This window comes from Pseudopipra pipra, chromosome 17 (genome assembly GCF_036250125.1).
Source record: "Pseudopipra pipra isolate bDixPip1 chromosome 17, bDixPip1.hap1, whole genome shotgun sequence".
Lineage (NCBI taxonomy): Eukaryota > Metazoa > Chordata > Aves > Passeriformes > Pipridae > Pseudopipra > Pseudopipra pipra.
Window position 1 is genome coordinate 7,883,735 of NC_087565.1, and position 12,424 is coordinate 7,896,158.

The 12,424-nt window shown below is 49.3% G+C and overlaps 1 protein-coding gene across 3 annotated transcripts in view; it reads left to right on the plus strand.

The window, feature by feature from the left end:
• The first annotated feature begins 5,097 nt into the window (after positions 1 to 5,097).
• The window catches only part of PMEPA1 (prostate transmembrane protein, androgen induced 1), a 48,951-nt gene continuing 41,624 nt past the window's right edge, over positions 5,098 to 12,424 (plus strand). For all 3 annotated transcript variants that reach the window (XM_064674128.1, XM_064674129.1, XM_064674130.1), the window contains exon 1: positions 5,098 to 5,262. In XM_064674128.1, coding sequence (XP_064530198.1) covers positions 5,160 to 5,262 — 103 coding nt within the window. In that variant the 5' untranslated portion in view covers positions 5,098 to 5,159. The remainder of the gene's footprint in view (positions 5,263 to 12,424) is intronic.

Below are 12,424 nucleotides of genomic sequence, written 5' to 3' on the forward strand. Positions count from 1 at the left end.
TCATCTTTGTCTGCTTTCCAAAACGCCATTCCTCTCTCCAAAATGCCTGTTGTTTCATCAAAAAAAAAAAAAAAAAAGTTAAGGATTATTTTATATTCATGGAGTTAAAACTCTTCCCTCAGTGCTGCTCCATTTCACATGTGCCATCCTGGTTTTTCTAGCACAAGAAAATGAAATGTGTTCAGTTGGGGAGCTATGAATTCGGAGGGTGATTGTTTTTTGGTAGTGCAGTGATATATTTTCTACCAGTGCCTCAATAAAATGTAAAGGTAGAGTCTTTCCAGTGACGTCAGATGGAGTAATATCAGGCCCCAAATGGGACAGGATGGGTTGGAATAACATTCTGGTGGCTTCAGTAAAAATTTTCGTTACAGACAAATACTCACTGACTTTTTATCTCTCCTGGTTGGGAACAAAACCTCCTAAATGGGACCCAACCCTGTGCAGGGATGGAAAAAAGCACTCAGGAGGCAGCTGTGAACTGCAGGGTTGGTGACAGCAGGGTCATTGTCCCCTGTCAACCCGATGTCACAGCAGGAGGGAAGGAGGGTCCTGGCCTCGCCCAGGGAGAAAGGAGGGAGTGGGTGGGCTGAGAGGGGGCTCCCAGAGAGGGGAAGGAGGTCATTTTGGACGTGGAATATTGTTTGAGGCAGGTTATCGGCACTTCACAAATGGGATTGAGCCTCAGAGGGAAAAGGCTTCTGACATTCCAAGTAAGGATGAGGGCTTGTCCATCAGAGGCTTAATTCACACCATCCTGTACACTTCAAATCATACCTGAGACGTAGCTGTGCTGACCTTCCCAGGCAAAGGAGCCCTCAGCTAAAGCTGCTGAGCATCCATGTTCCCACGGCATTGTTCTCTGTTGTGGCAGAGAACACTTGTTCTAATTGCTGGGGAGAAAACTTGAGTTTCTGGTACCAAACAGCTAAGAAAAATAAACTTAAATTAAGAGGTTAGTCACCAGAAAGTGGAAACCATGTCTGGAATTGTTAGAAATAAGGCTTGCTTGAAAATAAATATAGAATTATTCACCATGGTAACTATTGCCCTATTGCGTTAGTGTGTATCGATTTAACATTAATCCAAAGACTAATGCTGGGAAATATTTGGACTCTTTAATGGACAACTGTTTAGTTAACAAAGCTTTGGGGAGATGTGGAGCTTTTTTGTTTTGTTTTTCCTTAGATTGACTCAACCACTTTTGGAAGAATACGATTTGACTCTTGGAGTTACTTATTTCTCACGTGGATCTTGCTTTCCCATCACATTTTATGAATTTACCCTTAGTGCTGCTGATTTAACTAGGGATGAAGTGCTGCAGTGAGGAATAAAAGGGAAGATTTAAATGTGACTGCACAGGCAAATGCCTGACTTCTGGTCTGGCGATGAGCAAAATTAAGTTACAGTCCCAAACTGGCCAGAACCAACTGATGTGCCCATGTCCTTCAGTTTGTCCAAGGGTCTCAGATGACATTGGAGCTCCTGTGTGTCCCTTTCCATGGCTGAAGAGCCTGAGGCCCAGGGAGCAGCCTCGGCTCACCCTGAAGTTTTATGGCAAATCCAGGAAGCAAAGGGAGATCTTGCAGTGCCAGACTCATCCTGGAGCCATCAGAGGGGTCTCCAGGGAGGACATAAAAAGAAGTGGAAGAAAGCTGATCAGTGACAGAATGCAGGAGCCAAAATCAACAACAGTGTACTCTGGAAGTGTCCCACTGACCAGTACTTGCTGCTGGTACAGAAGAGACTCTGACAAACAGGGTGGGCTGGAGGGTGGATGGTGTCATTACAAAGAACAGGGTGAAGCGTTTAGCTTAGCTGATGTACTTTTAATTTTTACAAGCCCATCTGGGATGGCTTTAATTATTTGTTCTTAAATCATGGTGGAAAAATGCTGATTGTTCTTAAAGCCACATGAGTCGTTCAGATGAAATGGGGGTGGTGGTAAACATAACATTTTTAAACCAGCATCGACTTGCAAACATTTATTTTTTTTCTTTATTTTTAAAGAAGGTTGGGAAGATGTGTGAACTTGCAGCAGCCTGCATCTGAAACTGGAGCCTTTATCCCTGGGCCTGTGGGTGATGCCGTGCCCAGCTGGGAAAGGCAGAGCTGTGCTTGTTGCAGCAGAGATTGTGCAGAAGGGTTCTGTAACCCACCACTCGAGGACCTGACCTGCCACAGAGGAATAATACATTGCTTAGAGCTGCATTTACTTGCTTGAGACCATTTTGTACTGTTCACCTTGACTTTATGGCAGTGTTTTAAGTGCAAAGGGTGTTAGTTGCAAGCTGCTGGGCTCAGCTTAGCTTGCATCTGCCCCTCCTGGCCAGTCAAGCAAGGTCCATTGGAGAATGGTCCCTACATTCAACTGAGTGTTTTAAAAATAACATAAAAATATATTTCCAGTTAAATAATAACAAAAGTGGGTTGACTGATAAAGCATAGCTGAACTGGCATTTATCTTCAGAGTTTTGACTCTGTGTGTTCCTGGCTTTGACATTCTTGATGGCCTTCCTGGGGCTGGTGGGCTCCCACCCGAGGGCCACAGCCCTGTAATAAGGGTGATGTTGCTTCACATTTTCATGAAGCATTTCCAAAAGTTTGACTGCCACAAAAGAAATGGAGCCTCCCTGGACCAACCTGAAGCAATCAGCCAAAAAGCAGGTAAAGGATTACCCCTCCTGTGTGTTACCAATGAGGAAAGTAAGGCAGGGAACAAAATATAAAAATAGGATTGGAATTGCTTTATCTAGTCCTAGTGTAGATTTTTTTTCAGGTAATTGTCCCTCCTCTCCCTGCACACTAACCCCCTCCTCCAGGGCCACCCCGGTGCCTCCCACCGCCTTTGGGAATAGCACTCCTTGGATAATTCACTTCTGGGAAGCACAAACTTCTTAAAGCTTGTTTCTATCTGAGCTGCACGATCCTCTTCCGTGTTTCCTTTGGATTAGTAATTGTTGGGAGTTACCATCTGTCAAGTGGCAAGAAGTAAAAGATTAAACAACCTGGAAATTCCTTGTTCCTTCTCTCCAGGCATTTTCACAGGACTGGATGGGGCTGCAGGAGTAAAGCACGGGCAGCTATTTAACATTAGTTTGTAAGCAGTCATGTAGAAATAAATTCCATTTTTTGGGGTGAAAAAAATCTTACCAGTGAGTGCCACCGTGCCTGACCCGACTCTCAACACCATCCATCTTGTGGGATTGCCACAGCTTTGTAGGAATAGGATTTCTGCAGGTCAGTTGCTCATCCCAGTCTTGGCGAATCTTCCCAGAAGCATCTCTGGGGAGCTCAGGCCCAGCTGGGGACTCTTCAGATACTCCCAAATCCTAAATCAGAGCTATCAACAATTATGGGAAAATATGCTTTCTTAGAAGATAACTGAAGCTGCCTTTATCTCCCAGTAACAGGATTCACCGAGTATTATAGCAGCTACTTCGCACTGCTGTAGTTAAGCTTGTTTCAGCATTTTCATTATAAACCTCTGTTTTCACAGGTTTATTTCCCAGGGAAAAAAAAAATAAAATCTCTCTTGACTAAAGCTTGGCACGCTGAGCCCTCGAGGAGAGATGATGTTTTTTTCCTTTTACCTGTCTATGGAGTGAATGGGGTCACTCCATTTTAAAGCATATGGTTTGAAACAAAGCGGGAATGTCTCTGTCTGGAATAGTTTCTGAGTAGAAAGCAGCATCATTGGCATTAACATTGGAGCTAATGGCGGAATTTACACCAGGTTCAGCCATGGCGCAGGTTTTTCCCCCACATTTCTTTTCCAGTCTTTCCCATTTTTTTGTCTGAGAAGCCACGTTGGGGACTGGCTGTGTGAGGCGAGACTGAAGCCCCGTGTCTCGGTGCTGTGGGGGTGCAGCAGGGTGGGTGTTGTGGGTGAGCTCGGCTTGCAGGTGTTTTTCCTGCAGGATGCCTGAATCCAGGTGCTTTGGGGGCTGATCTGCAAAATCTCTGATGAGTCCTGGTGGAGGCCAGGAGTGGTGGGTGACACCAAACCCACCTGGGGTGGGCTCTGAGAAGGGTGGGCTCAGTAGTGTGGGTGGTGCATTAAAGATCTACAGTGGGTGTGGGAGGGCAAGTGCAACTGCAGCATCTCTCTTGCAAGGAAAGGCTGAGGGAGCTGGGCCTGTTCAGCCTTGAGAAGACACACTGAAAAGGGGACTCCATCCATGTGTGTCAGGGCCTGCAGGAAGGGGTCAGAGCATGGACCAGGCTCTGCTTGTTGGGGGCCCAACAATGGGACACGAGGGACGGGCAGGAACTGATGCCCAGGAAGTTCCACCTGGACATGAGGAAGAATTTCTTCCCTGCACAGTGACTGGGCACTGAATAGAGACCAGAGAGGGTGTGGAGTCTCCTCACTGGAGATATTCCAGAGCCGTCTGGACACAATCCTGTGCCGTGTGCTCTGGGATGACCCTGCTGGAGCAGGGAGGTGGGACCAGATGCCCCACTGCGGTCCCTTCCAGCCTGACCCACTCTGTGATTCCGTAGTCCCCTGGAGCAGCCGCCGCCCCCCTTGGGCGCGTCCCGGGGGTCCCGCACCGGGCGCGGGGCAGCGCAGGGCGCGCTCCCGCCGCCCCCCCGCGCCCTCCCCCCCACCGCTGGTCCCGGCGGCGGCGCCGGGAAGGCAAGGGAAGGAGGGAAGGGAAGCAGGGTAGGGAAGCAGGGAAGGAGGGAAGGGCAGTCCCCGTCTGGCGCTGACGTCACGGTCCCGCCCGCGGCGGCGGCGGCGCGGCCGCGTCCCCGTGGCCGTGAATGAGCGCGGGGGGCGGGAGCGGAGCGGGAGCGGGCGGGCCGCGCTCCCACCGCGCTCCCACCGCGCCGCGCCCCACAAAAGTGCGGGGCTGCCGCTCCGGGCCCAGCGCAGCCGCCTCCCGGGCCGGAGGGGCGCGGAGCAGCCGCGGGGCCGAGCGGAGCCGCTGCCGGGGCCGCTGCGCCGCGCCGGGTTTTTTATTTCCAATTTCTGATCGTAGCTGCATTTCCCTCCCTCCGCCCCCCCGCGCCGAGGAGGAGCCCCGGCTTTATGTGGTGCTGCCCGGGGAGCGCTCGGCGGCTGGGAAGTTCTTTGTGTCGCCGTCGCCTTCTTCCCTTTTTTTTTTTTTCCCCCTTTTTTTTTTTTTTTTTTTTTTTTTTTTTTTGTTTAAATGTATAACTTCATGGGGCTGAACAGCACGGCCGTAGCTATTCAGCCCAATGTGTCCTGCACATGCAACTGCAAAAGGTCTTTGTTCCAGAGCATGGAGATCAGTAAGTACTTGTCCTGCTGCTCCCCGGGGTGGGTGCGGGAGGTGCCCGTGGGTGCGGGATCGCCCGGCGGCCCCGCCGCGGGCGGGGAAGTTTCCGCGGGGGCTCCCGGCGGCGCCGGGACCCTTCGCTGCGATGCGCTTTCTCGGAGTGATTTTCCTTCCCCCTCCGTGCGAGCCCTGGTCTCTCATCTGTTGCTGCTGGGATGTTGGTGCGGGTGTGACACGGCGCGGGCCGGGCTGGCGGAGCTCCCCGGGATCAGCTTCCCCGGGATCAGCCTCCACCGGGCGCTCCCCGGCACCGGCTGTGTGAGATCCGCGCTCTTCCCCATCGCGGCTCCATCACCGCCCGCATCTCGCCCCTTCCTCGCCGTGCCCCGGCGGGCGCAGCCGCCCCTGCCCCGCGCCTTTCCCTCCTGCGGGGTGATGCTGCGGGGCCCCCGAGCCTCCCTCGGGGGTCTGAGCTCCCCCGGGGTAAATCACCCTCCTCTCGGTACCGGCTGGGGGAGCATCGCGGTCCGGACACCCGGGGAGGGCTTGTATTTGGGAACCTGTTCCCCCCGTCTCCAGCCCCTCGGGGCTTTTTGTTCCGAAGGACGATTTGCCTTTTTTCGTTAATATTTTTCAGCCCTCGCAGAGTAGCAGTGAGGCCACTGCCTGACCTAAATATCCACCACTTCTCTGTGTGCTCTTTCCCTCTTGGAAATGAAGTGCACGGAGATGAGAGAGAAGGAATATTGCTGCTGAGGAAAGAGGAATGAGTTGGGCTCTCTGGCAGTTTCAAGCAAATGGTATTTTTTGTAAAGGGAAGATTTTCAAGGAACCCCGGCCCTGGAGGGTTGTCAGGATTGTACCGTGCTTAGCACCTCGTTCAGTGCCGTGAAATCCAAACCCTGCACAGACTAATGCAAAATGGCCCAAAAGGAAAACTTGGGAAAGAGTCTGGATTTTGCATATATTCCTGGCACTGCGACGGGGCAGGCTGGCGCTCGGTGTGTGCTGGGGGAGCCAGCTGAGCTGTGCCTGTCTCTGCTAGCACAGGATCTGCCCCGTTACCTCCAGCGGGGCTGCAGAGCATCTGTCCCTTGGTATTTTGGATGGCTTTTGTCCAGTGTCATCTGCCTTCTCCTTCTCCAGTTTCATCGTTGTTTAATTCAGGTGTCTGAGTCCCGGGGAAGGTCTGCAGGCATTTGTATACCGGGTACTCAAATGTGTTCATTCTGAATTTTAGCATAAACCATACCCTTTGTACTGTATGCACTTTTAATCTTGATTTAATCTCATTCGTGTTCAGACAAAACTAAGCTGGATTTGCCTGATTTTATTAACACTACCGGTACTGAATAGACCATTATTCTTTCCTGACTTTAACAGGCCGGGCTAGATGTGCATACCAATAGCAGTGTATAAATAATGAAGATACAGTTCTTTTTTGTGTCAGCCAGTTGCTGAACATAAACTATGTCCCACAGAATCCCAAGGATGAGAGACTTTACTTTGTGTCTGATCAAGGCTCATGGTTATGATAAAAGTTGTGAATTAAAATGTGTAATGTCTTTTGAAGAAAAAGCTTCTCTTCCAGTCTAACTCTTGGCATGAGGTTTTGTTGGAACAACTCAGGCTTTTAATTTCATTCTGTGACTTTTTAGAAGCAGCATAGTTTATAATTTTTTTCCCATTTTTTTCAGTGTATGAAAGGCTTGGTAGGAGGCAGGTGCCAGTTATGGATGGGGGTGTGCGAGAGGCTGGGGACAGTGAAGTACAGCAGAGGAGACCTTGCCTGAATTCGGGTGGGTGTTGTAGGAGCCTCATGTCTGATGCCACACGACTCCTGAGATCCTTCCCTGACTTGTCCCCTGCCCTCTGTCAGCTCTGGGGTCCTACCATTCAAACACTGAGTTCCCATTAGCTCCTGGGAGCCTTGGACAGAGCTCCCTTGCTGCTGCCTGCCCTTACTTCATATTCCTGTAGGTTTCTTTATCGCCAGTGTTATTATTTATTTCCTGCTGGTGACGGGCAGCATTCACTCACCTCAGTGCTCCAGGAGAGCTTTGGTTGCACTGCAGGGGCTGTTACCTGATCTCTTCCTCCACCTGGCTTAGGTGGGAAGGACAGAGTTGAGCCTCCCTGAGATAAATTCATCACACAGCGTTTTTTCTTCCTCCCGTCTCTTTATTTTATGTATCTTTCTAATACAACTTCGAGTGATCCTCGGAGCAGCCACCACCAGATGCTCTTTAATTTCTCAGCGAAAAGTTACCAAGGCAGCAACGCTCCGGGAAAGCGGCGGCATAACTGCAAACTCCTCTAACTTAACCCTCGGAATAGGTTAACTGGCCAAGCGATCCCCCCGAACATTTCCTTGCAGGCTCCATTCCGTATGGCAGGCTGCGGCGCTGCGGTGGAGGAAGCAGCTGGTTTCTGTGTGTGGCGCTCCCAGATTAGGATTATAAAAGGGCTTTTTGGGGGCGGGGGCGCGGAGTCTCGCCCGGCTGGAGTGCCAGTGTGCCGGGCCGTGTTAAGCAGCCAGACGTCTGCGGCAGTGGGCTCTAATCGCTCCGGCTGCCGAAGGAGGTCAGGGGTGACCGTGGTGGCGGAAGAGTCTGTAAATAACTAATTATTTTGGCAGAGCGGGGCGCTGTGCCTGCCTTCCCCGCTGCCTTCCCCGCTCCTCACCGGGACGGCTCCCGGAGGGTGTGGGTGCCAAGGCCGGGCATCCCGCGGGCACCTGGGCATCCCTGCGGGAGGATGGCTGCAGGCACGGGGGGTGAGAGCAGCTCTCTCTAGGCTGGGTGGCTCTGGGCAGAGGCTTTGTTGGTGCAGGAACGTTATCCAAAGCCTTTGGGAGTTTAAGAGGTACCATTGTACCTCCGTCCCCTTGGCCGCAGTGCCCTGGGCTGGTGGCAGTGCTGTGTCCGGCCAGTGACACAAACTGTGAGAGCAGGTTTCTGTCCAAGCAAGGACTTCTAGGTTTTCACATTCTTTGGTTTAATAAAAAACCAAATGCAGATGGCTCAAACCAGGGATCACATCTCCTTTCTGCTACAGACTGCTTTTTTGGCAAATATGTTTCTTTCCTGACGCTATGTCAATGGCAGTTACTGCTTCTTCCAGGGCAGAGTGGATAGTAACCACATACTTCTGTATTCCCCCCCTCAAGTTTTCCTCATAGAAGGAAGCCAGAGATGCTACCAGGGTTTCAGCAAGCCTGAAAGTGCTTGCACAGAGGATGCTCAGTTTGTGGCATCTCAGTTTGACCTCAGCCAAACCGGGGAGTTCCCTGTGTCTGGCTCTGGCTGTGTGTCCGTGACAAAGTGCTGCTTTTTGCTGAGATCAGCACCCCAAGGTACGATCCAGGAGGAGCAGAGCATGAATGGCTTTGCTTGCAGTGGCCTAAGAGCTGTCTGTGTGTGCCCTTGGCCATCCCTGGGGACCCAGATGCTCTGAAGTCCCAGCCCTGCAGGTCGCACCTCTCATACCCAGGGAAAGGCCTGGAGAGCACAGGGGTCTTTCTTAAAATTAGTTTTGTGCCCTCGGTTGGTGATTTTAATTTCAGTGTTTTATAATTGGTGTTGAATGGGAGAATGAAAAGACGCAGAAGGGAAATGCAGGGAAAATAGTCAAACTTTGCTTTTTTTTTCCTGTGGGTGAACACCTGGATTGTGTTGAGCTGCACAGTGGGACCGGCACACACGACACTAGAGGTGATCCTGTATAATCAGAGGTGATCATCTATAATGCAAAGTGGAGACCAGACATGGCTAATTCTTCCTTTTCAGTCAGTATCAGGGTGTTTTCAGAGGAGCATGTTTGATTAACTGAGTCCTGTTACCTTCTGCCATGGAGGCATCCTCCACCCCCTGAATGAGCCTTTGATTTGCCCTTGTTTTGTTTAGTAGTGTGTTTTCAGATCTGAGTTCTGAGTGGACCAGCACTGAAGGGTGTGCTGGGAACAGCAACCTTATTTTTAACGCCAGGAATTCCCAAGGTAGGGCCTGGGATCACCTCTGAATTTTCAAGATGTTGAATTAGTTGAACTACCACTGCTTCCCTTGCGGATGGAACCCACATACGATGTTCTTACTTTATTTGCTGTTGCTCACCAAATATACTAATATTTTTAGATTTCCCAGGCTGAAGTTGGTGGTTTGATAAATCCAGTTTTAGAATGAATTTGTAAACCTAAATTATAAACGGATAGACGTGAGGAGACCTTTCCAAGGGAAGTACCAAAATACATGGTGTCACTAATAGACAGTAATTACAATCCAGCTTCTTTCCTGAGTAACTCACTGTACAGTCATGTCTGTCAGTGTTGTTTCATTCAGGTAGTAGGAACCATCAGAGTTTGCTAAGCCTAATTAGTGAAAAAAAGGTCATTTATTTGCGGTGGTGTTTCGTGTAAAAACTGCCTACCAGTTTTCTTCCTGGAGGGAGATCCCGTGTGTGGTGTGTGTGGTTTATCTTATCAGATCCCTCCTGTTCTCCAATACACAGTGCATCTGCTGTTGGCACGTTTTGTCAAAGTAATAAAGCCTGGCTGGAGAGCTCACGAGGAGAGAGGTACAAGGGCCACTTCGCTGCAATTAAGTGGAAACTTGGTTCACACCGTGAGCACGCTCCCAGACGTCCATAAAGCAAAGGAATCATTGATGTCAACAGGGATGTTTTATGCAGTGTTCTTCCTGTCTGTGTGGCTGAATTGCTGGGTGATTGTTTTATAACTATTTTGGGTGGCAGAAGGTAGGTCACTCGGGCAGATCCCAGGTGAGGAAGCACATCAGAGACCTGCTCCGTCTGCATCTGGCACCAGAGAGGAACAGGGAGGATTTCAGCACAGAGCTCCCCTCTGTGACAGCAGGATGTGACCTCTCATCTCCATCTTTCAGAGCTGATTAGTGGGCTGCTGTGTTGCTGCTTCCTTGCTGCAGGGGATGTAGTAGTGGTCTGGGAGTTCCTCGAGGAGTAATGAGCGAGTGCGGGGTCAGGAATAGCCACCTGAGTGTCAGCACGTGAAACCCTGCACACACAGACACACACACAGACAGACACACTGCTGAGAGCTGGTGAGACCCTGCACACACACACAGACACCACTGAGAGCTGGTGAGACCCTGCACACACACACAGGCACCACTGAGAGCTGGTGAGACCCTGCACACACACACACTGCTGAGAGCTGACAAGTTTTCCATACCCGAGCAAGTCTCACTGTCTGTGTGTGCACACAGGCATAAACACATCTGTGAAAGTTAATTTAGTAGTACAAAAAGTGGTTCAATCAACTGGTTGATGAAGTAGTTGGTAACCATAAGGAGGAGTTGTGGGGTTTAGGCTTTTTGTTTGGTTTGTTGTTTGTTTTGTTTTTTTTTAAAGGAGATAAATTTCAGCTGTAGGAATTTATCATCCAAATCAGAGGATTTGGGGAGCTATTGAGAGTAAAGAGAGCTTTGATGATTTGGCAAGGAATACAGCTTCTAAGGCAGCACTTTGATCTGCATTTTAAATGCTTCTTTGTAATGACAGTTTCACAATTTCTTTTCTCATTTTGAGTCAGTTTTGCAGAGGTATGTTTTCAGAGAAAATAGTAACAGCACACATTATTCTTGTTGGCTTTGGAGCCAGCTAGAACTTGTAGTTCATCCCAGATCTTTTGGCTACCGTGGTAAATTTATGATTGCACCAAAAAGGAAATTAGTAAAGATGTTAAATATTATCAAAGCTTTGCAAATCTTTTGAAATCTCTCTGGTGTGAAAACTGAACTTGCATTAGCATTTTTGCTGCGGTCTGTTGTACAGTGTTTATCCAGGCATCCACCTCATACTGCAGGTTCCTGATTTAGCTTTTTTTTTTTTCCTTCTGAAGGACACGTTACTGTTTAGCACACTCATCTTTTTAGTCTTGTGTTGCACCTGGAGACCGTGGTTCTAGTGACTCAAGCTTTCTAAAGACAACCCTACTGGGAATCTTTTTCCTTCCTTTCTATCTACAGCACATCCTCAGATAAACTCCTGTTGAAGGGAGAAGGTTGTTGTCGCCTACATATTCTTATACAAGAGAGCTCGTTGCATTAATTTATGTAGTAATGGAGAGGGGTAGGAATTGGAAATGTTTATTAAGGTTTTAATGTAAATCTTGTATAGCACCTTTCCTTCTTGTAGCCAATTTGGGATGGAGTCTCTACTTTGCTTCAGAAATCAGAAGCCTCAAGCATGAGAACAAATAAACAAGTTTTCCCAAATTAGTTTTGAGCTGTATGGTAGCTGTTCTGGTGCTGGTTTTGGCCTCTCCTGAGCTGTGGCTCTAAGCTGTACCAGGCTGGCAGCTCCTCTCTGCTTGTGGACCAAGTGGAGCAGGAGTGTAAAACAGGGCACACATATAATTTCCAAGGTGTATTCACTCAGGAAGTTGGATCTTCAGTTACATGTCAAGGGTGGTATCACTGGGAGGCCTTAGAGAAATAGCATTGTGTGTACGTTTAATTTGCATCCTTTCCCAAACTGACAGTGACTTTGTTCACTTCAGAGATGCTACAAGCAGCACACTGGTCCCTATCCAGGCTCAGGTTGGCATTAAGTCCACCTTCACTTTTAGATTTCTTTGATTTAACGCTGCTTTTTCACTGCATACAGCGAAGTAACATCACTGAGGTCACGATCCATCAGTGTCCTTTTGTCTGTCCAACTAGTCAGACTTCCAGTTTCTCACTGCTACAGGACTAGGCTGATGCTCCCTTTAGCAGAGGGCGTATTTTTTGCTGTGTGTGGTGTATATTGGTGTGTCCTGGGCTGTGGTGTTACATAAGGATACCTTGCACAGCGTTGGGAACTTGTCTCACAAGTTGTCAGTGTTGGTGGACGTCCACAGCGCTTTCAAGTGGTTCACACGTTGGTGTTTGGTTTCAGTCTCGCACATATCTTTAATAAAATGCCTCAGACTGGGTAATTTTTCACTTGCAGTGTACATTCAAAAATGTGCAGCTAGAAAGGCGAGTGCTTTTGCACATGGCAGTTCTCTGAGCCATTTATGAGACCCTGCTGATGGCTGTAGAGCTGAGGGATTGTGCCTGTGATGGTTTGCTGCGTGAGGTTTGTGCACTTCAGCAGGTGCAACAGGATTTCCCACATTTGCAAACTTGGCCCAAGCAACCCAGCAAGGCAGAACT